Source organism: Zingiber officinale, chromosome 4A (assembly GCF_018446385.1).
Source record: "Zingiber officinale cultivar Zhangliang chromosome 4A, Zo_v1.1, whole genome shotgun sequence".
NCBI classification, from domain to species: domain Eukaryota; kingdom Viridiplantae; phylum Streptophyta; class Magnoliopsida; order Zingiberales; family Zingiberaceae; genus Zingiber; species Zingiber officinale.
In genome coordinates, this window is record NC_055992.1 from 155,642,130 (window position 1) to 155,666,156 (window position 24,027).

The following is a 24,027-nucleotide window of genomic DNA, read 5'->3' on the forward strand; positions in this document are numbered from 1 at the left end:
GAAAGGTGCATAAACCTAAATATATAATAGTTGAGTTCAAGATTTAAAATCTCAGGTCGTGCTAGAGTTTCAATATCTAACTTGAACAATCCAATTTCGATAGGGATGTCAATTCGGGTGGGTTGGATGGGTTCGGGTGGGTCGAAGCAAGAATATTATAAAAAAACCCAACCTAAACCCGAACTCAATCCAAAAACCCTAAACCTAAACTCAAATAACCTAACCAACCTGAATAACCTGCCCGACTAAAAAAAATATATTATTTCCTTATAATTCTTCACTTTTATCTCAATATTTCATCATTGTTATCTTGATCTATTTATGTAGGTAAAACATCTTAATTTTAAAAATAAAATTTGATTTAACCCTAAAAAAATCCTAAATCCTAAATTCAGGTCAACCCGAACCCAACCTAAACCTAAACTAACACAAAAACTTTCCACCCTAATCGATATTTTTCGAGTCAACTCAGGTTGGGTTGACGAGTTAGGTCCATTTTTGATACCCCTAAGTTTCTATATCATATCATACCATGCCAACATAGTTTTGATACTTAATTAATTAAATAAATAATACTAACACAATTAATTTTACTTAATATAAACTAAAATTCTTAATTAACTTTTTGTTGTAATTAATTATTTAATTAATAAGTAATAAGATTGTTGATTCATGTTTAGTCTTTTGTTTACTTTTATTGATTCATTTGGTCACCTTAATTTTTAGAATTAAAAATGTATGTATCCATTTAGTTTAAAATTTTATCTTTAATTACTTGTAAACTCTATACTTCTTTTATTTTATAATAATTTACACTTATAATCTATTCAACTTTGTAGAATACTTAAATGAGCAACAAGAAATGAGACATTTTATAATAATTTATTCAATTATTGTAGGAAGAACACTTGAATGAGCAACAAAAAATGAAATGTTTCAAGTATTCTATAAATTTGGATTTTTTTTTTTGCTTTCAAATTTTGTGAAATTGAAGCAAATTTCAGAACTTTAAGGTCCGGGAAGCTTTCATTTTTTATGATGTAATTTTGTTTGAAATATTTATGTAATTATGTGAAATTTATTTATCAGCATTTCATAAAAACTTTAAACATTAAATATCATTTTTATATTTGCTGAGATAAAACCTAAATTAAAAATTATTAGATATCTTAAAAGAGTAACCCGATGAACGAAGCTTCCGCCAATGCGAGATCCCGAAAAAGGGTTAAACCGCATTGGATCTATTGTACGTGTCCTTACCTTGCAAGAGGTTGTTTCTGCGACTCGAACTCATGACCACAAAGTTACATGTCTTGAAATAATTTAAAATTCTATCATTAATTTTAATTTTATTTTGTTTGCTATATGTAATTATAAGACAAAATAAAGAGATTTAAAATTTTTCAAATTTCAAAACCAAAAACATTATATTTTAAGATTAAACTAGATTTTAAAATTTCTAATCAAATTTACTTAATCTTATAATGATGAAATTTAAAATATATATATAACTCAATTTGACTCAACTTAATTAAATTTGAAATCAGATTTAGCTTTTTTTTTTTTTTGTTAAGACTACATTTAAATTTAAAAATAAAGTTTTTTAAAAGTTTATACCTATCACAATGAAATAAATTAAAATTTGTGAAAAAAATAATTTTAAATTTAATTAAATAACATTTTTATTTAAAGTGACATGCCAAACTATAGCCATTTGTTAATGTTCAAACTAAAGTAAACAAGGACATGAAATTTGATACAATCTCATCAAACTATCGTTTTCTTATTGTTTGTTCACATAATCTCTTGATCTCTTCGATTAACAAAGTTAGAACATAAAAACATGTACATCGATGTTAAATACCAAATTTTTTCTAATTTTTTATATCTTAATTTAAAAAAAAATGAAATTAATATTTTGAATTTTATAGTTAGGGTTGTAAACAAGTCAAGCTTTATGTTATTCAAGTTTGTTTGATAAGGTTATTGAGTCAAGTTGAGCATGAAATGAACTAAGTCGTTGTTGTAACAGTTGTTCAAACTTAGCTTGATTTCTTTTTTTATGAGCTTGAACTTGGTTCAAACTTGGCTTAAGCTTGATTTAAGCTTGACTTAAGATTGGTTCGTTAAGATATTATCAAGCTCTCGATTCAAACTTATTTGGTCGTTTGAAGCTTTTATATTTTTAAGCTTGTTTAGTTGGTTAGTGAGCTTGATTTTAAGAGCTTGTTTGTTTATTTACCATAATAAGAGCATTATTGATGAATATAGTTCGCGAACAAGTGCTCAAATTTATTAATTTAGTTTAATGAGTTGTTCATGCTTGTTTAATTATATTGAACGAACATGAACACCAAACTTGCTCATGAACGTTTAATTCATTTACGGTCTTATTTATGGTCAAGTGAAAGTTGGAATTGGGTCAAATAAAGCTTATCAAATAGATATGGTGATTAAGATCAAGTGGGTTCAAATCGTACTCGATTTGAATTTATTTTGATCATTTAAAATTAAACCAATTTTATATAGAAGATAGGTTCAATCATATTTAATTAGCCTAGTTGTCTTTTTATAAAGTTAGGAATTATTTATTTATTTGAATATATAGACTTTTTTCTTCATCCCTTCCCATCCCGCACGCCCACATCCCACTCAAAGCCATTTGTGATTGCCTGTTGCTTACAGCCACGCTAGCCACCTACCACCCATGACTGCTAGCCTCCTAAATGCCTCATCATGCCCGCCACCTACAGCACCCACTCGCTGCAATTGCACTCTTTCTCTCAAGTAACTTCTTGCTGTCCTCCTCTCCTTCTTTTTGTTTTTCTTCTTTATTTCTTTTTCCCTCTCTTGCTTCAGTGGGAGGAACAATAAATTACACCCATACGGCCGACAGGGCTCAACACTTCAAATACTTGTTGAGCTGTCAGTATTTCATTATTTTGCGCGACTTTAAAGAATGTTTGTTCAAAGATAAGAAATAGAAATATTTTTGAATTCTATGATTATACATTTTTTATAATAATTTGAAAATTAATCTAGTGGCATGTACAAGTGATGTAACCATAAGAGATACCTATTATTTGAATCATCACAAAAGCTAGGTTTGGTGTCCATATGGGAAAAATTATTTGGTGTGGTATAAGCATAATGTAAGGAATGCAGGGTTTCAGTTGATAAGGCAAAAACAAATAAGTCTAGTGGTATGAGTGAAATGGGAAGATTTATATAAAATAATAGAAAAGGAATGAGGAAAGTTTTGAGGACTCTTGGTTTGACTAGTTAGCTGTATTCTCTTCTATAACTTTATATAACAAATCATGGTGCCAACTCCAAATTGTTGGCAGATTTATGTCTTTTGTAGTTTTGTTATTGTTGACACAAACACTGCATAAAGAAAAATAGTACAGAAGAAGATACCTGATCCATCACATATGCTGTAGCTAAAGATCTAGAAATCATAATAGCTCTTGATCTTTTTTCAGTTGTAAATTGTTCACAAGCTTTTGTTAGATCTTCTCTGAAAGTTTGAATTTCCAAGGGTTTCTTATTAGAATATGGTGTGTTGGGTAAAGCGCCATCATCAGATGAATAAAAGGGCACATCCTTTTGATCATTATCCAGATTATCACTTGTGGCTAAATCCATCTTTGGAAGCTCTGCAACCAGAAATCCGACTACAAATGGATGTTTCACCATAGGCAGAACAATGGCTCTACTCTCAGATATAACCTCTGCCTACAATCAACCACCATGAACCATAAGCAGATGATAAAATGGAAAACTATCGTCAAAATATGTTGGATGCCAGCTTAGCTAATATACTTGCTGTTTCAAGAGAGCAGCTTCTACTGCCTGTAAACTAGCTGGTACAGTGAAGTTGCCAACTAATATCACACAGTCTGCACCTTCAGACATATCAGTTGTTGGATAATTAGAAACACAACGTAGTTCTAACTGGTCCATTACATAATTACCAGCTGGCCTGACATACACCTGCTAAGATATATGATGACATGAATAGAAAGAAAGCATCCACAAGATAGTAAAAGCAAAATATGCTAGGCAGTGGTGTCTTTTATCACATTGAAAGAATTTTAACTAGAACTAGTATGGAGATTCACCACAATAGACTGTAGAAAAGTTTTTAAAAAAAAAACCATAGAAACCATGAAAAAAGGTCCATTTACAGTTTAGGCATTCTATTTAAACAGAATATTAAGTGAAGAAACAAAAGTATGTTTAATCAGTATAATCTTGTGTGTTGTTGGTTGGCTTAAAATGCTCAAGGTTTAATAAAAAGAAGCTCCATTCTCATAGTTGGAGGATATTAAAAAAAAAAAAAAAAAGACAGCCCGGTGCACGAAGCTCCCGCCATGGGAGGTCCCGAGGAAGGATCCATTGTACGCAGTCTTACCCTGCTTTTTGCAAGAGACTGTTTCTATGATTCAAACCCGTGACTTTTTCGTCACATGGCAACAACTTTACCGTTGCGCTAAGGCTCCCCTTCTCATAGTTGGAGGATATATTTAACTAAATCAACTTCATATCAAATTTAGGTTTTATATTTCAAGAGGAATTCTGAATGTTTTGTCCTATATTTTCCATTTTATTTAGTTAGAAATGCAGTGTTGATTTATTATTAGAGATGATTGATATAAACAGAATCAGTATTGGATTAATTAAAAGAGCTAACTGATGGAAACAATTATTCAATGCATTTATCTTGTTATTACATGATAAAAAATTATTTATTTGATTATCTGATATTGATTATTAAAGTAAATTATGAAAAATAACAATACTAGATGCATCAGAAGATGTAGAATTATGCTGAGACACAAAAGGTTAAAATATCATTCGGTGCCTAAGTTCTGATCTCCAATTGGGTCTCCTCGATATAATCTCGGTACTATATCATGTTGACCTTCGGCACACTTAGGTATGCTTGAGTTTTGGTCATATAGTCTTGCTTCACTTTCTATGTGTATAGCAATTAGAAAGTCAAATTAAGATCAACAAGTTATAAAAATAAGTCATGAATGTCCACTGACGGTTATACCTTATTAATATCAAAATCACGAATCCAATATCGAATTGGAGGATTGGTTCTTTAAACATCCTAACAAGCTCAATCCTATAATTTTTCAAGATTAAATACTGCTCCTGCCTCCTAGGACATCTAATATTAGAACTAGTTTCTCTTCATGTCTATAAATAAATCTTTGCTAGCCAATGAAAGTTAGGCTTGGATTGACAGAACTAGAATTGAAATAAATAAACATATACAATATGGAAATATCTTAATTTCTCTAACTCCAGCATTAATCCTTTTGTGCGTGCGTGTGCTTTCCCTCTCTTTTTCTGTTGTTTTATCTCCTCCATGTGACTAGCAAACAGTATTGAAGGGTGAAAATCTTCTTATCTCAGTGATCATGTTGATGCTAAGAAATAGTGCTTGCTAGATAATTTTACACTGATCTAATGTCTTTATTTATCTCTATTTGACTCAAGGAACTACAAAGAAATTTAGGTTATAAACTATGCTTCATAACCAGTGTTTCAAAAGATGGTAAAGTGAGGTTATCTTCATCATAGTTATAACCGGAGAACCAAGCAAACCACGGTCAGCCTACAAAAATCCAGAGTGGTTTTATCAAGGACTAGCCAAAGGCCAACTATCCTACATTATAAATAAGACGTAAATGGACAAACTTATAATTTTATTTCCTAAATTTGTGGATTTGTGGTTGTACTTGATAATCTTATGCAAGGTTTACAATTTTGAGCCATGCAGGAGTTTCGATTCAAGACTGAAATAATATTGTGTCTTGCTAATATGGTTTTGATACATTTTTAAATATAAAATATAATATGAGATTAATAATTATATTATATTATATTGTAAAATTATATTATAAGATATGCAATTTAACTGTCGATCTATGGTTGGCCAGTAAATTAGTGACTAAAGCTTGGCATACTTGATCCCCCATTCAATTTTGAACTATGGACTTTTCTCACTTACAATAAGTCAATAAGTTTCACACTTAGATACAAAACATTCTAGGTAGCAGTTAAGCCACATGTACTAGAACTATAACACTTACGAAAAACTACATCAATAAACTAAAGAAGAATCGTTGTGCGTGATGGCCAATAGCAGCAGATTGATACTATCAGATAGAATTCAGATTGTTCAGAGAGGATGAGATAATTTATGTAAGAGAAATACACTAACCGACAAGATGACATTGGGATCGACGACCATACGAAACAAAGCGAGTTGATCAAAGCAAATGCGTTGGAAGTCAGAGCTCGGAAGGACAAGCCCGCCCTGCTTCTCCACTCGCCGGGTGAACTCCACGGGTGACGAAGGCGAAGCACGCCGGATGGCTGCGGCTACAGCGGCGACGGAGGAAGGGGTCAGAACCTCGGCATCGGGCGAGGACTGCAGGAGAACGGGATGAGACGAATGGACTCGGGCGATTGGCGAAAGCTGGCGGCTTAGGCCCGACTTGGCCCGATAAGGGGAGAGGCTGACGAGGGCCGGAGGGAGGGGATCAGAGTGAACGAGATGGCATTGAGCTTCCAAGTGGAGGTCCATGTTGTAACAGCGGGGAATGTAGGCGGCCGAGGTGGTGGAGAGCAGCATCGCCGGCAGCTAGGCGAGGTATGACGGTTTGAAGCGGGGGAGTTGGAAAAGGGAGCGAATGGTTGGCTTGCTGGAGAAGCTAACGCCAGAAGTTCATCAGTTCTTATCCTCTGACCGGGTGCCCACGGCCCCGCCTCTCGGTGCCGACGGACTAACTCCAAGTCTCCAACCGAGTCGGGCGGGGCATGCTCGGATAATTCATTCTCTGTCTCTATTTTTTTATTATTATTATTATTGATCGGACGGATCAAATTAAATTTCAAGAATATTTTACATTGATCCGGCGGTAAGAACAGGGGATTCTCGTTCCGGGGAGTCAACACCACGTGGAAGTCAAAGGGCCAGGTGATCGATCAGACGAGGATGGACCGGACGACCGAGAAAATGTTGGATCGATAGGCCGACCGGAGAAGGGTGGCACGATCGCCCGGCCGGCCGATCGGTGTCTACCTGATGGCAAAAAGCGCTCCGGCAGGAGTCGGGGTTCCGGCGCTCATTAAACAGGCTCATAGGGCCAAGCGGATGGCACGCTCGGCCGAAGACATAAGGTAGCATACTGCTAACAGTCTCCATAGAGCACATTACCGAGAACCTCCCAAGTAGACCACTATATATGACCGGCCGGACGCCCGACAGGGAGTAAGGAGAAAAGGACAAGGGACATCTTCTGACAGCGGGCATGCTCTATAATCCGGTCATACTCCAAATCTTACGACAAGGGGTTCCGCTGTCCGATCGAAGACATGCTTAGACTGTAGCAGTATGGTGTCAGGTAAGCTTGCTGACAGGCCCTTACTGGGGTATGGGCTAAGAACATGTGTTTGCCTAGGTATGTGTGCCTAAGCTCCTCCCCAGCTCTATATAAGGAGCTTTGCACTTCACCAGAGGTACGCGTTCTTTGATACTAGAAGCCACTTCTTCGTTGTTCGCTTACCTGACTTGAGCGTCGGAGGGTCGTCGCCGGGAACCCCTTCCCGGCCCGACTTTTGTGCAGGTTCACCGGAGGCCCGTGCGGACAGTCAGGAGATCTACGTCAATCGCTTGGAGAACGTCACGTGCCTAGCGTCCGTTGATTCAGCTTTCGGACAGGATCAATTTGGCGCCGTCTGTGGGAACGCACCTGCATCCGAGCGGAAGAGATGGACGAAGCTGGACGACAGCACACCGTAATGCTCTCCCAAGAGGAGCTCGACGCTCTAATCGAGGCAATAGTAGCTAAGCTTGTGGAGCAACAAAGACAGAAGGCGCACGCCGAGCGGATGGAGCAACAAGCGATGTCAGCATCAGGTGGCCGAGCGGAAGCACCGCCTGCCACGGTTCCATTTTCATCGGGCCCCTTCAAAGTCATCGAAAAGCTCCGCTCGGGTGCCTATTATCTGGAAGATGAAGACGGACGGCAACTGGATCGACCATGGAGTGCGAACCACCTCCAGCCTTACCGAGCGGGGTGAAAGGTGCGCCAATGTACTGTATGTTGCATATTTTCCGTTCGGTTGTATACTTGAAATGCAGGAATAAAAGATCGGAAAATTAGTGCTAAGTATAGGGCATCGCCAGCTGAATCGGAAGACTGTTGAGCTCCGACGTTAAATATCGAGAGACGAGCCGGCGTCTATAAACCCTCTGAGCGGAAGACCGTCGAGCTCCGACGTTAAATATCGAGAGACAAGCCGGCGTCTATAAATACCCCGAGAGGAAGGCCGTCGAGCTCCAACGTTAAAAATCGAGAGACGAGCCGACGTCTATAAACTCTCCGAGCGGAAGGCCGTCGAGCTCCGACATTAAATATCGAGAGACGAGCCAGCGTCTATAAACTCTCCGAGCGAAAGACCGTCGAGCTCCGACGTTAAATATCGAGAGACGAGCCGACGTCTATAAATATCCCGAGCGGAAGGTCGTCGAGCTCCGACGTTAAATATCGAGAGACGAGCCGGCGTTTATAAATACCCCGAGCGGAAGGTCGTCGAGCTCCGACGTTAAATATCGAGAGACAAGCCGGCGTCTATAAACCCTCCGAGCGGAAGACCGTCGAGCTCCGACGTTAAATATCGAGAGACGAGCCGGCGTCTATAAATACCCCGAGCGGAAGGCCGTCGAGCTCCAATGTTAAATATCGAGAGACGAGCCGGCGTCTATAAACTCTCCGAGCGGAAGACCGTCGAGCTCCGATGTTAAAAATCGAGAGACGAGCCAGCGTCTATAAACCCTCCGAGCGGAAGACCGTTGAGCTCCGACGTTAAATATCGAGAGACGAGCCGGCGTCTATAAATACCCCGAGCGGAAGGCCGTCAAACTCCGACGTTAAATATCGAGGGACGAGCCGGCGTCTATAAATACCCCGAGCGGAAGGCCGTCGAGCTCCGACGTTAAATATCGAGAGACGAGTCGGCGTCTATAAATACCCCGAGCGGAAAGCCGTCGAGCTCCAACGTTAAATATCGAGAGATGAGCCGGCGTCTATAAACCCTCCGAGCGGAAGACCGTTGAGCTCCGACGTTAAATATCTAGAGACGAGCCGGCGTCTATAAATACCCCGAGCGGAAGGCCGTCGAGCTCCGACGTTAAATATCGAGAGACGAGCCGGCATCTATAAACCCTCCGAGCGGAAGACCGTCGAGCTCCGACGTTAAATATCGAGAGACGAGCCGGCGTCTATAAACCCTCCGAGCGGAAGACCGTCGAGCTCCGACGTTAAAAATCGAGAGACGAGCCGGCGTCTATAAACCCTCCGAGCGGAAGACCGTCGAGCTCCGACGTTAAAAATCGAGAGACGAGCCGGCGTCTATAAACCCTCCGAGCGGAAGACCGTCGAGCTCCGACGTTAAAAATTGAGAGACAAGCCGGTGTCTATAAATATCCCGAGCGGAAGACCGTCGAGCTCCGACGTTAAAAATCGAGAGACGAGCCGGCGTCTATAAACCCTCCGAGCGGAAGGCCGTCGAGCTCCGACGTTAAAAATCGAGAGACGAGCCGGCGTCTATAAACCCCCGAGCGGAAGAAGGCAATAAAAAAGACTTTGCGAACCAATATCCAAAGGTATTCGCCATCGATAATCGTTCGACCGCCTCTACGTTCCGCTCAGCCCTGTACCCAAAGGTACTTCATCGGCATCTAGCGAACGACCTCTTCTATCCAAGCGGAACATTACATATTTAGCCGAGCGAATCCCTTCCGAATACTAGGTGTGATAAAAGGCGAGCGGACAGCACACAGATAAGCTTCTATTCAAGATATCATATCAAAGGAACATCAAGCAAAAGGATATTACATTAAAGAAAATAAGGCCGAGCAGCCAAATTACAAAAAGGGGTAGTTTGTAACCGAGCGGCTAGATTACATTTAAGCTTCTACTCTAAATAATCATAAAGATCCTTGGGGATATTGTCAAGGAGCGCCACTTGATCTGCAGCCGGGATGACGAGGGACTCGGGAAGTTGCCCCTTGGACTTCAAGTAGGTAGTGGTGGCGGCCATGGCAAGGTCGAAGGCAGTATACATTCGCTCGCAACCTTTTCAGAAAATTCGGGCGAGCGGATGTAATTCTATCTCAGAGCAGGGACCCGGCTCGGCTCGGCCTCTTGGTATTCTTTGAAGGCCAATTGAGACGCGACGAGGGACTCCTGCAGAGTTTTCAGCTCGTCTATATGCTTGAGTGCGTCAGCCGAGTGGCCTGCTTTCTCGCCATCGAGCTGGTCCTTCAGCTCCTTTACTTTCTGCTCTAGGCCCCGAGCCTCCACATTCTTTTTCTCCAGGTCGGAGATAGCTGTGTTCTTCCGCTCGGTCGCCAAGCTTATCTTGTGATCCAGAGATTTTCTCACTCGCTCGAGCTCGACCAGATGGTGAGCCTGGTCGGCTGTCTTCTTCTGCTCGGCCGCCAACAAATCTTGAGCTTTATTCAGCTCCTTTTGCAACTCGGCATACGAAGGGCCTTGAGAGCCGGACGGACCGCCTGCCGCCTTCAGTTGCCTTAATTCTTCGTCCACCATCGCCAAGCGGTTGGAGACAGCTATCTCCTCCACCCATCTCTGGCAAAAGAAAATTAGAGTTGTTAGTGGCCGATCGGAAAGAATGCATACAAAACTTCGGAGAAAACGAACTTACCCCCGTGGCCTCCTGCATGTGGCTATTGGCCAAATTTCGGAGGGGGATCAGCGTGACACGCGCCCGAGCGTCGGCCCACATCTCAGCTAGGGGCCCCTTCAAGGTGATGGTGTGCTCGGGCGCGGTTGGGCGGTCGGCCTCTGGCAGCAGCTCTTCAGTCGGGAGATGAAAAGTGACCCGTATAGTGCGGGCATGACCGGGGGTCGTCCGACCGACGGTCGGAAGAGGATCAGAGGCCGGCGCCGAAAATTGAGATAGGATAGTTGAACGCTGGACTGGCTGAGGAGCAGGCGGAAGGGTGCTGACTGGAATAGCCTCAATAGGGGCTGCCGACTCGTCCCATTCAGAGGGTGTCCGGTCAGACGAAATAGCTTCGACCTCTGGAGCCTTGCCACGAGCACGTGCAGTAGCTCGGGCAGACGGTTGGACTGCGGACGTAGCCGATCGAAGAGGAGTTTCCACTCAGCGTCTCTTTGGTCGAGATTGCTCCTCCTCCCGAGCGGAACCTTCCTCCTGGACAGTTGGTCCTCCGCTGGGGGTGGCTCCTCTTGCCTCGTTCTGATGAGAGGCCTGAGCAGCCGACCCTTCATGAGTCCCGCTCTCCCCTTCATGCGAGCCGACCAGCTGGATACCAAACGTCTCCATTTCTTTGGCTGTCGCTGCTTCGAGCGCCGCCGCCTTTCTCTTCAGAATACCAGCCATCACCGACTCCATGATAATATTCGCTACAAAGGGAAAAAGGACAAAATCAATTAGCAAGCAAGGCAAATGTACAAAGTGAAAATCTTACCGAAGCCGCTCGGGAGAGGTGTTCTGATCGGACTCAGCCCGAATATGTACATAACGCCTTCTAGGAGAAATTTGTTGATATCAAAGCGCAGCCCGGCGAGCATGTTGGCGGCGTGGAGATAATCCAGCCGGGTCTTGAACCGTTTGAGCTCTGGGGAGAGAGGAAGGCCGACCTGCCACTGGGTTCGGAAGGTAGGCCATTCGGGAAGGCGGATATAAAAGAAGAATTCCTTCCAATGCTTATTGGAGGAAGGCAATTTATTGAAGAAGACCAAGCTGGGCCAAGCTTGGAACATGTAGGTGCTCGGCTCGGATTGCTTGGGGTAATAGAAGTAATAGAAGACCTCCGGCCGGAGGGGAATGTTATTGATTTTGAAGAGGACGACTACACCACATAAAAGGCGGAAAGTATTGGGGACTAGGCTTCCGAGCGGAATGCCAAAAAAGTTGCAAACTTCTACAAAGAAGGGATGAATGGGAAAGCGCAGACCGGCTGTAAATTGGTCGCGAAAAACACAAAAAGATCCGTGCGGCGGTTTGTTTGGCCGAGAGGAGTCTGAGGGTAGGATGATTTCAAGGTTGGAGGGGATGTCGAAGCTGTTAATCAAAATGTCGGCGTCGCGCCGATCGAAGCGCGACTCCGTGGTGGTGTACCATGGGCCGAAAGTTTCGTCCTCGGGTCGGGAAGATTGAGCCATTGTCTGATCGGATAAAACCAAAAACGACGAAGGCAGAGGGCAAAAACAAGAAGATTGCAACGGAACAGTAACCCGAGTACGGAAACTGAAGAAAGAAGTGCAAAGAAAGCACAAGAACTAAAAGGAGGAAGAAGGAGAGTCTTACAACGAGGAAAAGGATCGAGGAAGGGACGTCGGAGATCGTCGGAGAGCAGGTGCGGGATCGTCGGAGCACCGAAACACCAGGGACAGAGGTCGAAATCGCCAACGCAAATGCCGTGAAGACGGGAGGCCGAAGATTTTATAGGGGGCAGGCCGAGCGGCCTCCACCGTTGGATCCAGGTCACGAGAATCAGAGCGCGCATCGCGCCGTCCATTTCGAACCGCCTCGATCCCATCAGAGCACCATGCCGCCGCCATACAATTACGACAGCACCGTCACGTGGCAGCCAGCCGCTGGAATGCATTTAATAGGCGCATGCTCGACCTTAATGATAGAGATTGGCGAAAATTTCAAAGAGACGCCGAGTAAGATGACCGTTGATTGGCGTTCTAGCTACCCCCTGTGGTTCCGATCGGACTGTGGTTGCAGTAGGCCGCTCGGTTCAACTAATGGTTCAGTCAGTCGGACTAATCGCCTCCTTAGACTAGACTTGAAGGGGAGGCAATTGATCCGACGGTAAGAACAGGGGACCCCCGTTCTGGGGAGTCAACGTCACGTGGAAGTCAAAGGGCCAGGTGGTCGATCGGACGAGGATGGATCGGACGACCGAGAAAATGTTGGATCGATAGGCCGACCGGAGAAGGGTGGCCCGACCGCCCGGCCGGCCGACCGGTGTCTACCTGATGGCAAAAGGCGCCCCGGCAGGAGTCGGGGTTCCGGCGCTCATTGAACAGGCTCGTAGGGCCGAGCAGATGGCACGCTCGGCCGAAGACATAAGGTAGCATACTGCTAACAGTCTCCATAGAACACATTACCGAGAACCTCCCAAGTAGACCACTATATATGACCGGCCGAACGCCCGACAGGGAGTAAGCAGAAAAGGACAAGGGACATCTTCTGACAACGGGCATGCTCTATAATCCGGCCATACTCCAAATCTTACGACAAGGAGTTCCGCTGTCCCATCGAAGACATGCTTGGACTGTAGCAGTATGGTGTCAGGTAAGCTTGCTGACAGGCCCTTACTGGGGTATGGGCTGAGGACACGTGTTTGCCTAGGTATGTGTGCCTGAGCTCCTCCCCAGCTCTATATAAGGAGTTTTGCACTTCACCAGAGGTACGCGTTCTTTGATACTGGAAGCCACTTCTTCGTTGTTCGCTTACCTGACTTGAGCGTCGGAGGGTCGTCGCCGGGAACCCCTTCCCGGCCCAACTTTTGTGCAGGTTCACCGGAGGCCCGTGCGGACAGTCAGGAGATCTACGTCAACCGCTTGGAGAACGCCACGTGCCCAGCGTCCGTTGATTCAGCTTTCGGACAGGATCATACACATCACGAGGATATTATACATATTTGAAAGATATCATGATACTTTGAGATTTAATCTGATCCGTCCGATCGACAATAAGACACGGAGATAGAGAGAAATGGGGACAGAGGATCCGAACTATGCTGCGGAACCCAAAAATATAATAGAATCCTAATCCTTTAAAAAAATATACAAACTAAATTGATGTATACGGTTTTGTGAGATTAGGGTTAGTTTGAGGTTATTTTAAAACGGTGAATTAAATTTATTGCAGCAATTTATTGGCTAGAAATTGTACAGTGTGAATTAACTATATACCTTAGTTTGGAATATCAAGATAGGATTTAATTATGTCGGGTAGAAGGTGACTTAGGGAATGGATTTGATAATAGATTGGAATAAGAATGGGTTTGTTTAGTCATTCTAATGTTGTTTGGTTTGTAAGTTTAGATTAGGTTGATTCGTTTTTCAATATTGATTCATTTTTCAAAACTAAGATCTTATAATAAATCTATATATATATATATATATATATATATATATATATATATATAAGGCGATGTCTGCTATTGCTTTCCCCATATGACTTCCTTTTAATTACCACAAAATATTCTTTTGCATCAACCCTTTTCTTATTTGCTCTCTGTCAACTCATCCCTCTCCTTTTTTTTTTTTCTGTCTTCGCTTCACTCTCCCTCTCCAATTCCATGTGAGAGAAGGCACCTTGGTCATTTCCTAAACATGTTCTTGGTTCCTTTGAGAAAAGTGCTACCAAAGTTTTGATTTTTTTCAACTTTGTACTTTGACGTCGATGCATTCTTGGTGCACAGCAGTCAAAGACGGGAAAGGGAATTCGCTGCTAATGGGAAGGGATGATGGACAAAATGAAGAGGAGGCAACGGCGAACGCATGTGAGCTACGAGTCTATGATGACTTGTGCCAGAGAGCTGACGGTGTTATCGCACATGACGTGGTCGTTCGTCCGTCGTGAGCAAAGAGGGGAAGAAGGAGTGATGGCTACGGTAAAAAAAGAGAAAGTCTTTTATCGGATAAAAAAATAAAATGATATTTTTTTATAAACTCTACCCGTGCTGTAAAGAATCAAGAATGAATTCTAAATTCACCACTTTACGTAGGTTTTGTCCATTCCAAATTATTTAGAAATGTTTCCAAAATTTATATTCTCATACTCATTAACCAACCTCCTTGTATTTTTATTATTTTATTTTCCTCATTCCTAAATCCCTAAATCAAATGTTACCTTAGTTTTGGAAATTGAGATAAGATTATAGCGGTGAATATGTTCATCTCAGCGTCCCTTATAACTCGTCCCTAAGTTATGTAAAAAGAGGTAAATCACGGGGTCAATTTATAATCAACTGTCAAATGACTAGGAGGTGGGAGAAGTTTTTTCCTAGTGCATGCATAGTCCGAGAATTGATTTTTTTTCCCATTGTAACAAATCTATCACCCTTTAATCACTTAGGCACTCCGTGAGGACTAAAATTGAGATAAGATTAATTGTACTTAAAGTTGTAAATAGGGATGACAAATGAGTCGGGTTAGGGACATATTCCATATCCTCTGTCCTCATATCCATCAAAGATTGGATATCCATCCTCATACACATAGCCATTAATGTTCTGTTTACTCCAAAGTGCGAATGAGAAATGGAAAGAAATCTACAGTGAAAAACTATCCTCTAGAGAAGGGAAGGAAAAGGAAAGGGGAAGAAAAATGGATAATAGAAAAGAAACAAGGGGAGGAAAAGGAATCCTTCAAGACGGTCTCATACAAAGAGATACAAAGAGATGAGAAGATAATTTTGAAGCATATGTAAAATGTGACGACGACACCAACGGTGTAATCAGTAGGAAGGTGAGCGTGCTGAAGAAGTCGTATGATCCTATCTGAGACCTATAGAGACAACGCGCGTAGTTCAGGAGATCTGGAAGTGTGTGGGAGTGTCAATTCTTCTAGCAGAGTAGTTTTATGAGCTAGGTCGGAAAGGACCTTGTCTCTTAGTGCGCTCTCAGCTCGAAGTTTAGATTCGCTGGATTGCAATAGGAATTCCAATTTGTACTTATCCTTTTGTTGAGAATCTACCAACTATTGGGACTCCTTCAAGGTTTGTCCGAAGTTTGAGAGGAGTCCGGCTTAAACTTCAGCTTCTTTTTACAAGAGGGTTACTTTAGCATTAGGAACAGAGGCGGTGCCCTCCAATTCTTTCAGTCGTTCTATTAAAACCTTGTTGGCCCGTTCTAGGTCCATGACTAGTTGGCCCAGGTGTATCCTAGAAGCGTAGAGTTGAAAAAAAATGATAAGGTCAGAACTCATGAAGGTAACTTACAAAGAAAACTTAGTTGCAAGCTTACCGCGGTAGCGTTGAGGGCGTGGGCATCAGCACACGCTAATAATGGGACCCCTTGCAAATGTCCATATGTTTGTACCCAAGCTTCAACCAATGGTTGCCTTAATTTCAATATCCTATACGTGAAGGGAGCAGTGAGTTCTAGTCCTTGTTGAGAGGGTAGCACACATGATTGTTTGAAACAACATTAAGAACGAGTTGGAGAGGTCAACTTTAAAGGAGGAGCATGAGGACACTCAGGATTTGTCTCAACCATCTCTAAGGACCGCTTGCTATCACCGAAAGCAGGTGCAACATTGGCCAGCTACAGTCCAGAAAGTTTAGAACGGGACTGGGGGCATTTGGCAGGCTTAGAGAGGGAAAATTCAAACAAATTTATGTCTAAATTTGTTGAGGGGGAAGACTCATAAATAGTCTTGGCCGGTTCTAATAGTCGCCCAATTAGTTCTAAAGCCCGCTCAATCAACCCGAAGCCTGCATAGCCACACGAAATGCAAAAATAAGTCTAGCTGGTCGCATCATAGCAAGCTTCGAGTAGATTCAGGATCAACGACGTACCAAGGACCTAGGCTCTTTGCCTCGGATGGAAGGATATTCTGTCAAAGTAAGGGAAGCTTGATTGGTCGAAGTGTGCTCCAATAGCTCCAAGGTCACAGACCGGGGCCTCTTGCGTTTAATCATGAGTGGAGCACACGAGTCTGAGGAACTTAAGGGAGAATTGGAGGAAGGCTCTGTTGGAGGTAGCTAGCCAATAGAGGTAGAGGCTTGCTCAAGTTGACGTTCCTTTAATAAACTCTCCCCTTTCTGATTTAAAACCTCTCTCGTTAGCTGAGAATTATTGAAGAGGAACGTTGGGGAAATAGCTTCCTTTGAAAATAAGTAAGCATTAGGAATTTTCATAGCAAGTAACTAAAAGAAAGATGGAAATTTCCTCTTATCAAAGGTAGCGCTTAGCCCGAGATCAATTGCACTAAGCCTAAACACATACAACAAACCTTCTATGGTTAGTTCAAGGAGGCTCGATTTCAAGCCTTTTAGCCTTGCCAGAGCTGCACAAAGGGTTGGATCTGTGTAGATGTTACCTAAATCAAAGACATGGCTTGTTGCCAGGATGTGGGACAAGTTAGAGAGGTTGGAAGACAAATGAAGAAGTACTTATCCCTCCATTCGTCCTGAGCTGGGATCTGGTTAAATAAAATTACCTTGGGGCGAGCCTAAAAACAAAATAGGCTTGTTGTCACTTGTTGAGGATAGAAATAACAATGAAACAGGCAAGGAGATAAAGGAATATCGAATAAATAGAAGATCATGGTGGCACCGCTTAAGATGCGAAGGGATCTAGGAAGAAGTTGGTGAAGTGGAAGGCTAAGATATTGGCTGACGGCGATAAAGAAGGGATGAAAGGGGAAGCAAAGTTCTGTTGGTCCCCGTGGTTGATTTGATGTGATCAACCAAGTTAGGTTAGGTCCTGTTTGATTTTGATCCCTTTGTCTAAGTGTGCAAGAGCTTAGGAGAGCAAGAAGTCGAGCGGAAGACGCAGCTAGCAAGAAGGATGACACGAAAAGGGAGTTTGCGGGCTCGGTTCGTCCGAAGGACGAAAGAGCTGCGGAAGAGTGCATCGGTGGACGAGAAGAACGTGCATAGCGTTTGAGGGACGAGAAGCGGGGGTGGAAGCCTGCTCCAGGAGAAGGCTAGAAATTGGGTTCGGGTAGCCCTATTTCGGTTGTTCGCAATTACCCAATTAAACAGAACTTCGGAAGCTAAAAAGGGGAGGAATAAGTGCTGGAAAATAGCTAAAGACGCCCTCAACAGTCGTTGGAGGCGCCTCCGACTTCTGCATTCTGAAGGCGCCCTCAATGGCATTGAGGGTGCCCTCAACAGCCTTGGAGGCGCCTTTAATGCCTTTGAGGGCGCCCTCGACCTGACCAACCTGGTCGTTGACGAGCGGATAAAGTTTTATTCGCTCATCCCCTTGGAGGCGCCCTCAACCCCTTTGGAGGCGCCCTCAAGACTCGAGATAGGATTTCTATGAGCTATATAAATGCCCATGGAGCTAGGAAATATTCATTCAACTCAATATTCAATTCCTAACAAATCTTAGAGCTTTCTTAGCGTGTAAAAGGCTTCTCCGCCTACAGTGAATGAGACATTTCTAGTGGAGTTTTTCAACTGTCTTGGATTAACAACCACCTAGGTTATAACCAAGTTAAATTTCTTGTCACTTCTTTTCTGTTATTTTATTTTATTATTATTGTTGTTTTAGAGTTGAAAGAAAGAGGAGGATATATTTTTTTTTGCAGACAATTCACCCCTCCCTTCTTGTCGGCCCCGCTGCTCCAACAAGTTCGTCTATGACTTGTTCCCTAAAGACAACAACACTTTCTCTAAGAGGAAGATAGAGACGATCTTTGTTGGTAGGGATGACTACGTAGGAAGGAAGTCCATAGTTAATGGCAAGGTCGTATGCCTCTGCAAGGGTGAAGTTGGAGGAGTATTGTGTATACCTTTTAGATGCCTCAGCCATTTTAGGGAAAAGATTGCCTAAAACGAAGGAGAGAAGGAACAATGAAGGAGAAGAAAGAACAATAGAGGAGAAGAGGATAGCAAAACCTTAGGGTTATTTCCGCAGAATCTTTATAAGGACCCTTCGAGAGTGCTTTTCAAGTGGAGTCATTGGATCAAAGTGGTAAAAAAAGTAGGATCGATCGTGAGCCATCCAATGATTAGATGAAACAATAGGTATGGTAAAACGTGTACACTCATAATATCATACTCACACGTGTCATTAATAAGAAGCTACATGGATAACTGATTGGACAAGCACTTATCCTAAAGTGTCGGTGTACTTACCAAGAATGGTTTTGAATGTCGAGCGAAGTTAATATCGAAGGGGCCAATTTCGACCGATCCTGGACACTTCTACTATAATGAGTAGTACAAGCAGTAGTCTGTTCCATCTCAAAGGTTAAAGTTTGAGCGGTTTAACCCCGAGCATAAGTATGCTCGAACGAGTTTAATCTCGATCAGTCTTAGTTTCGAGCAGAAATAAACTCGAACAATCCTGGACAAATCAATCTTGACCAGTCACACAAATTGTCATACATAGATAAATAGGTTGTATACATTACATTTAGCCTGGTCTTAAAGCTTGGACAATTTCTACGTTAAATGGACCTAAAGGAGTTTATCTTTCTCTAACTACTCTTTGACTTATTCTGTCTGGACTTTTGTCCGAACAATTAGATGTATGTTATTTTTAGGTTAGTGTACACATGCTAAGGAAAAATACAAGTTAACAAGCAATCAAATTTTAGAGTCAAATCATCTGACAATTTTAGCAAAAACTCAAAGCTTAACATATAGTAGTTCAATAAGAGAGAACAAGACAGATTACAAGAGGTTTGGAAGCAGGTCAGGTGGACCACTATTAATTATCCTTTTGAGATCTAAAAAGCTGGCAAGGGGATCAAAAGTTAAGTGTCCACCTTCTTTTAACGATTTCATTTCCCCATTTGCTTCAAGGAGAAGCGTTATGGTGATGGAGCGAGGCAATGGAAGCATTGAATTCACGTGTCTCAAAAAGAGTTTTTATTGATGCAATCGACCTCTAGAGTTTTGATGTTTGACAATATATCTAAGTCTGATCAGTTTGACCAAGGGTTGATCCAAACAGGACTTGATATTTAGAAGAGAAAAGTCTAGTCAAGACTAGATGACTAGCAAAGGTAAGTCATTACCGGGAGGTGAGAAGTCTACTGAGTGACTAGTTCTAACTGGAGGTTAGGCAAAGTGAAAGTCCTAATTAGTGAAGTCGGACCCTAGTGACTCAAGTTAGGTGGTGGAAGTCCTGATAAGTGAAGTCGGACCCTAGTGAGTGAAGCTAGGTGGTAGAAGTCCTAGTGAGTGAAAACGGACCCTAGTGAGTGAAGCTAGGTAGTGGAAGTTCTGATGAGTGAAGTTAAGCTCTAGTGAGTGAAGTTAGGTGGTGGAAGTTCTAGTGAGTGAAGTCAGACCCTAGTGAGTGAAGCTAGGTGGTGGAAGTCCTGGTGAGTGAAGTCAAGCAATGGAACCTCTAGTGAGTGAAGCTGGGTAACCCTAGGGGAGGTAATCCTAGGTTATATGTAATCGACTGGTTTCTGGTCGACCGCGCGCGGCCGACCGGACCAGCGAATCTTGAAATTTATTAGCACTATCTTACTTTACTACTTTATCTATTATGTTAACTCAGTATTACAGGGAAGTTCAGCTAGGTTAACGGGTCGATCGGATAGCTGACATGAAGTCCAGATAAGGTCAACAGGCTGACCAGATGTCTGGCAAGATGGTAAGTTGAGGTAAGTCACTAGAGGAGAGTGACTTTGTGAGGATGCGTTCCCCATTTAAGGGAACAGTAGGGGTCGATACAACTTAGATCCATTTGCAAAATCTAAGTTGAGATCTTGACTAGATTCTAGTCTTGAGGAGACAGAATCTAATTACTACTCTATTTATTATATTGTGCTAACTTTATTTTGTATGGTAGTATAATTTTTATTGCCTCGGACTAACCTTTTCTTGCAGAAAAATGAGTTACTGGAAAAGGAGGGTCCAAGCACTCAGAAGGGATCCGGGTGCCCGGAGCTGGTCTGAGCGCCCGGAGCTAGTCTGAGCGCTTGGAATGCCAAAACTTATCTCATTGCCAGCTTAGAGCACGCTGATTAGGTAGGTCGACGTCATGGTCCAGACACCCGGAAGGGATCCAAGTGTCCGGAACTGCTTATATAAGCAGCCTTCCACCAAGAGCCAGATAACAACTTCTTCTACGATTGCTCTCTTGCGCACTGCTCCAAAAACGCTCTTGCGACGCTGTGAAGCTCCTCTGACAACCTGTGACTCGGTGTCATTTTCCTTGTTGTCGATTTTTTTATAGTTCGTGTACTAAATTGTGTAATACTTTTTGTGAATTATTAGTAATTGCCCAATGAAAGCACTCTCACGTGCAGACCTTGGAGTAGAAGTCGACGAAGGCTCCGAACCAAGTAAAACTTGGTGTGTTAGCGTTGCTTTAAATTTTCTCTTCCACTGCGTACTCGATTTTTGATGAATGTTATTCACCCCCTCCCCCCCTCTAGTGTTTCTTTATGATCCAACAGTTTTCTTCCTCGCCTTAAAGTGCTCGTCCTCCCCAGACTGATAGGTTACCAACTCTATCTGAGCAGCTACTATTCTAGTTTAAGCAGTTGCTAGATCCAAGCATAAGGAGTCTCGTTCAAGATGTTGAGCTGTCAATTCAGACTCCTTAGCAACCAGCTCGGTGGTGTGTGTAGCCTTTAATTCTTGCAACTGAGCAGATAATTATGAAATATTTACAGTTTGCTTGTTTAGCTCCATTTTTATGTTCACCCGGAGAGTCGTTTCAGACTAGAGTTTCACTTCAGAAGTGTCCAAGGAGGTCTTCAGTTTGGCTACTTTCTCAAGTTTAACTTTGGCCAGCATTTGAATCTCTTGAAGTTGAGTATCCAACTCCTTTATCTGTTTAGAATCATTGTTGGTAGCTGCCTCAAAAGCGTACTACCTGAGTGAGTCATTCTCTCATGCCAAGTATATAATTATTGAGCCATGCTCATACTCATCGCTCAATCCTGAAAAATAAACATCAATATTAGTATACAACGAAAATGAACTACAATCAAGTAAATCACTTTACTTTGGTTTGTTCGTAAGAATATTCGTCCGCTAAATCCATAGGGGAGAGCTCACTTAGTCAATAAGGGAGAGCTCGCTGAGTTAGTTTCTTGCATCCGCCCAAGCATCTGTTAGATGACCCTCCAACAGTATTGGGACAGTAGGTGAAGAGGTGGTTGTCGAGATAACCCCATCTTGGGCAGGTGACGAAGCAAAGGGGGTCGGCGATTGATAATGCCAAGTTGTAGTGCTAGTAGTTGTCTTTGCATGGGGAGATGCAAAGAAAGTTGGCTCGAGAAAATTGCTCGATCGAGAAAGAGCCTCTTGTGCTTGGCTGGCTCATGGGATTGGATCGACAGAAGGACGAACCGATAAGGTTCGGTCAAAAGACTGCGCCTCCTCCCGAACGAGCACTTCCTGGGTTGACTAGGGAGGCAAGGAAGGTGTTTCCAAGGTGGTGGCTCACCTCTTAAGAGATGGAGCAAGGGTAATTTTAAGCCCTTTATGTTTTGTCTTTGGGGAGGCATCTTTCTGTGGAGGATCTTTCAGTATTAGAGGTAAGTCAAAGGGTAGTTCGCCAGAAGTGGTGGCTGCACTGGACTCAATTGCATGACTTTTAGAGGCCACACCAGAGGGTGCGACCAAGGGACGACCTCATTTGGTTGATAGTTCTCGCTCCTTGACGAGGATCTCTTCCTTAGTTAGGTCAATTTCTTCATCGACCATGAATTTCAAAATAACATCCACTGTAAAGAATAAAAGAACACCTTAGTTAGCAATAACACAGAGATTAAATTACTAAAACTTACCAAAGGAGCAGGATAACTTTTTTTTGATTGAGCTCAAACCAAAAAAATATAGAAAACCTTCATTCAACCACTTATGAATGTGAAAATGTTGGTTGCTAAGTTTGGGAATAAAAGAAACAAAGATAGGATCCTGTTTAAACTCTCTAAGGTCAGGGAGAGAAGGAAATGCGAATTGCTATTCGGTGGACCAAGTAGCTGGATTGGACATTTCCACGAAGAAGAAATGGAATTTCCAGCATTTGTTAGAGAATGACATATCCTCAAAGAAGACCGCTTTTGGTCGAGATTGGAAAAGAAAAGCTCCAGGCTCTGATCTTTTAGGGTAAGAAAATAGGTAAAGATTGCAAGTAGTGGGAGGGATACTGAATAGACGAAATACATGAACATTCCATACATATACCGAAAGACATTCGGGACGAATTATTGTAAAGAGATATGGAAGTATCGGCTTACTTTTGACAAAAAGGGATGGACAGAAAAGCGAAGGTCGACTACTAACTGATCGGAAAAGAAGGTGATGTGATTAGGAGGAAGATGATGAGGGCGATCGTCCAGTGAAGAAAGAGTGATCTGATAACTATCAGGAATCACATATTTAGAATAAAGGAAATATTTATTGGAATCATCAAAGCTCGAACTAGTAAATGTATACCAAGGGCGAAAGATTCTTGGGCCATAAGGAAGGGTAAGGAGAGTAAAGAACCAATAACTTACTAGATCTCTTAAGAGCGAGAGAAGAAAAGGTCGGGGAAGAAGGTTTGCTGGAGGAGAAGAAGCTGAAGTGCGAAGTACTAAGAGTATCGCTTGTTTAGGGTTTTTATAAAGACTAGTTTAATTGTGACCGTTTGATCGAAACGACATGCACTTTGGAGAACTATTGGTCTGTAGGGAAAGATGTGCCATTAAGTCATGCAAATTAGCATGTGTCGGAAGTCGTTTTGGAAAATAAAAAGGGAAGCCATGTGACATCAACCCATAAATAAGCATTTATGATGGAGGTGATAACCATGTTATTCTTTTGACCATGAACTTCTCTGCGCATCCTCCGTAATCTCACTTGAGAAAAATTAACCGCGGATAGGCGATTTTTTATAAAAATCGCTAAGTTTCCAAGGTATAGAAGGGAGAGCGAATTATGGAACAGCTTGGCGGAAAGGTCGAATGGACAAAATTAAGACTTGAGACCAGTTAATCGGTTACACCTCGGCCAAACTAGTGATATGGGTTATGATGAATAGACCCAGAAGGTGACGTTGCAGTTAGAATCAAGATGATAGGGTGGTCAAAGTCAAGGTGAGGTGGCAGACATACTTGAGAAGGAGTAACATCCCTTCATCTGGCTTCGATTAATCGCCCGATGTTAAGGTTCTTAGATTCAACTAGATCGAATTATAATCCGATCGAGGAAAGATGATTAACCCTTAAGCCGAGCGAGCCAGGGAGTTTATTGTCTTAAGGGTGGCCAAACCTTGGGGCAACCAAGATTAAGGTT

General features: G+C 42.5%; 1 protein-coding gene across 2 annotated transcripts in view; it reads right to left on the minus strand.

Moving 5' to 3' along the window:
* LOC121971794 (chloroplast sensor kinase, chloroplastic-like) overlaps positions 1 to 6,823 on the minus strand; it is a 28,974-nt gene extending 22,151 nt beyond the window's left edge. Inside the window, exons 1-3 of one of the 2 annotated variants that reach the window (XM_042523226.1) lie at positions 6,242 to 6,823; positions 3,826 to 3,999; positions 3,421 to 3,738 (exon numbers count right to left, since the gene is read on the minus strand). In XM_042523226.1, the coding sequence (XP_042379160.1) occupies positions 3,421 to 3,738; positions 3,826 to 3,999; positions 6,242 to 6,655 (906 nt within the window). In that variant the 5' untranslated portion in view covers positions 6,656 to 6,823. The remainder of the gene's footprint in view (positions 1 to 3,420; positions 3,739 to 3,825; positions 4,000 to 6,241) is intronic. The other variant, XM_042523228.1, reaches the window with a different exon arrangement.
* Between the last annotated feature and the right edge of the window lie 17,204 nt (positions 6,824 to 24,027).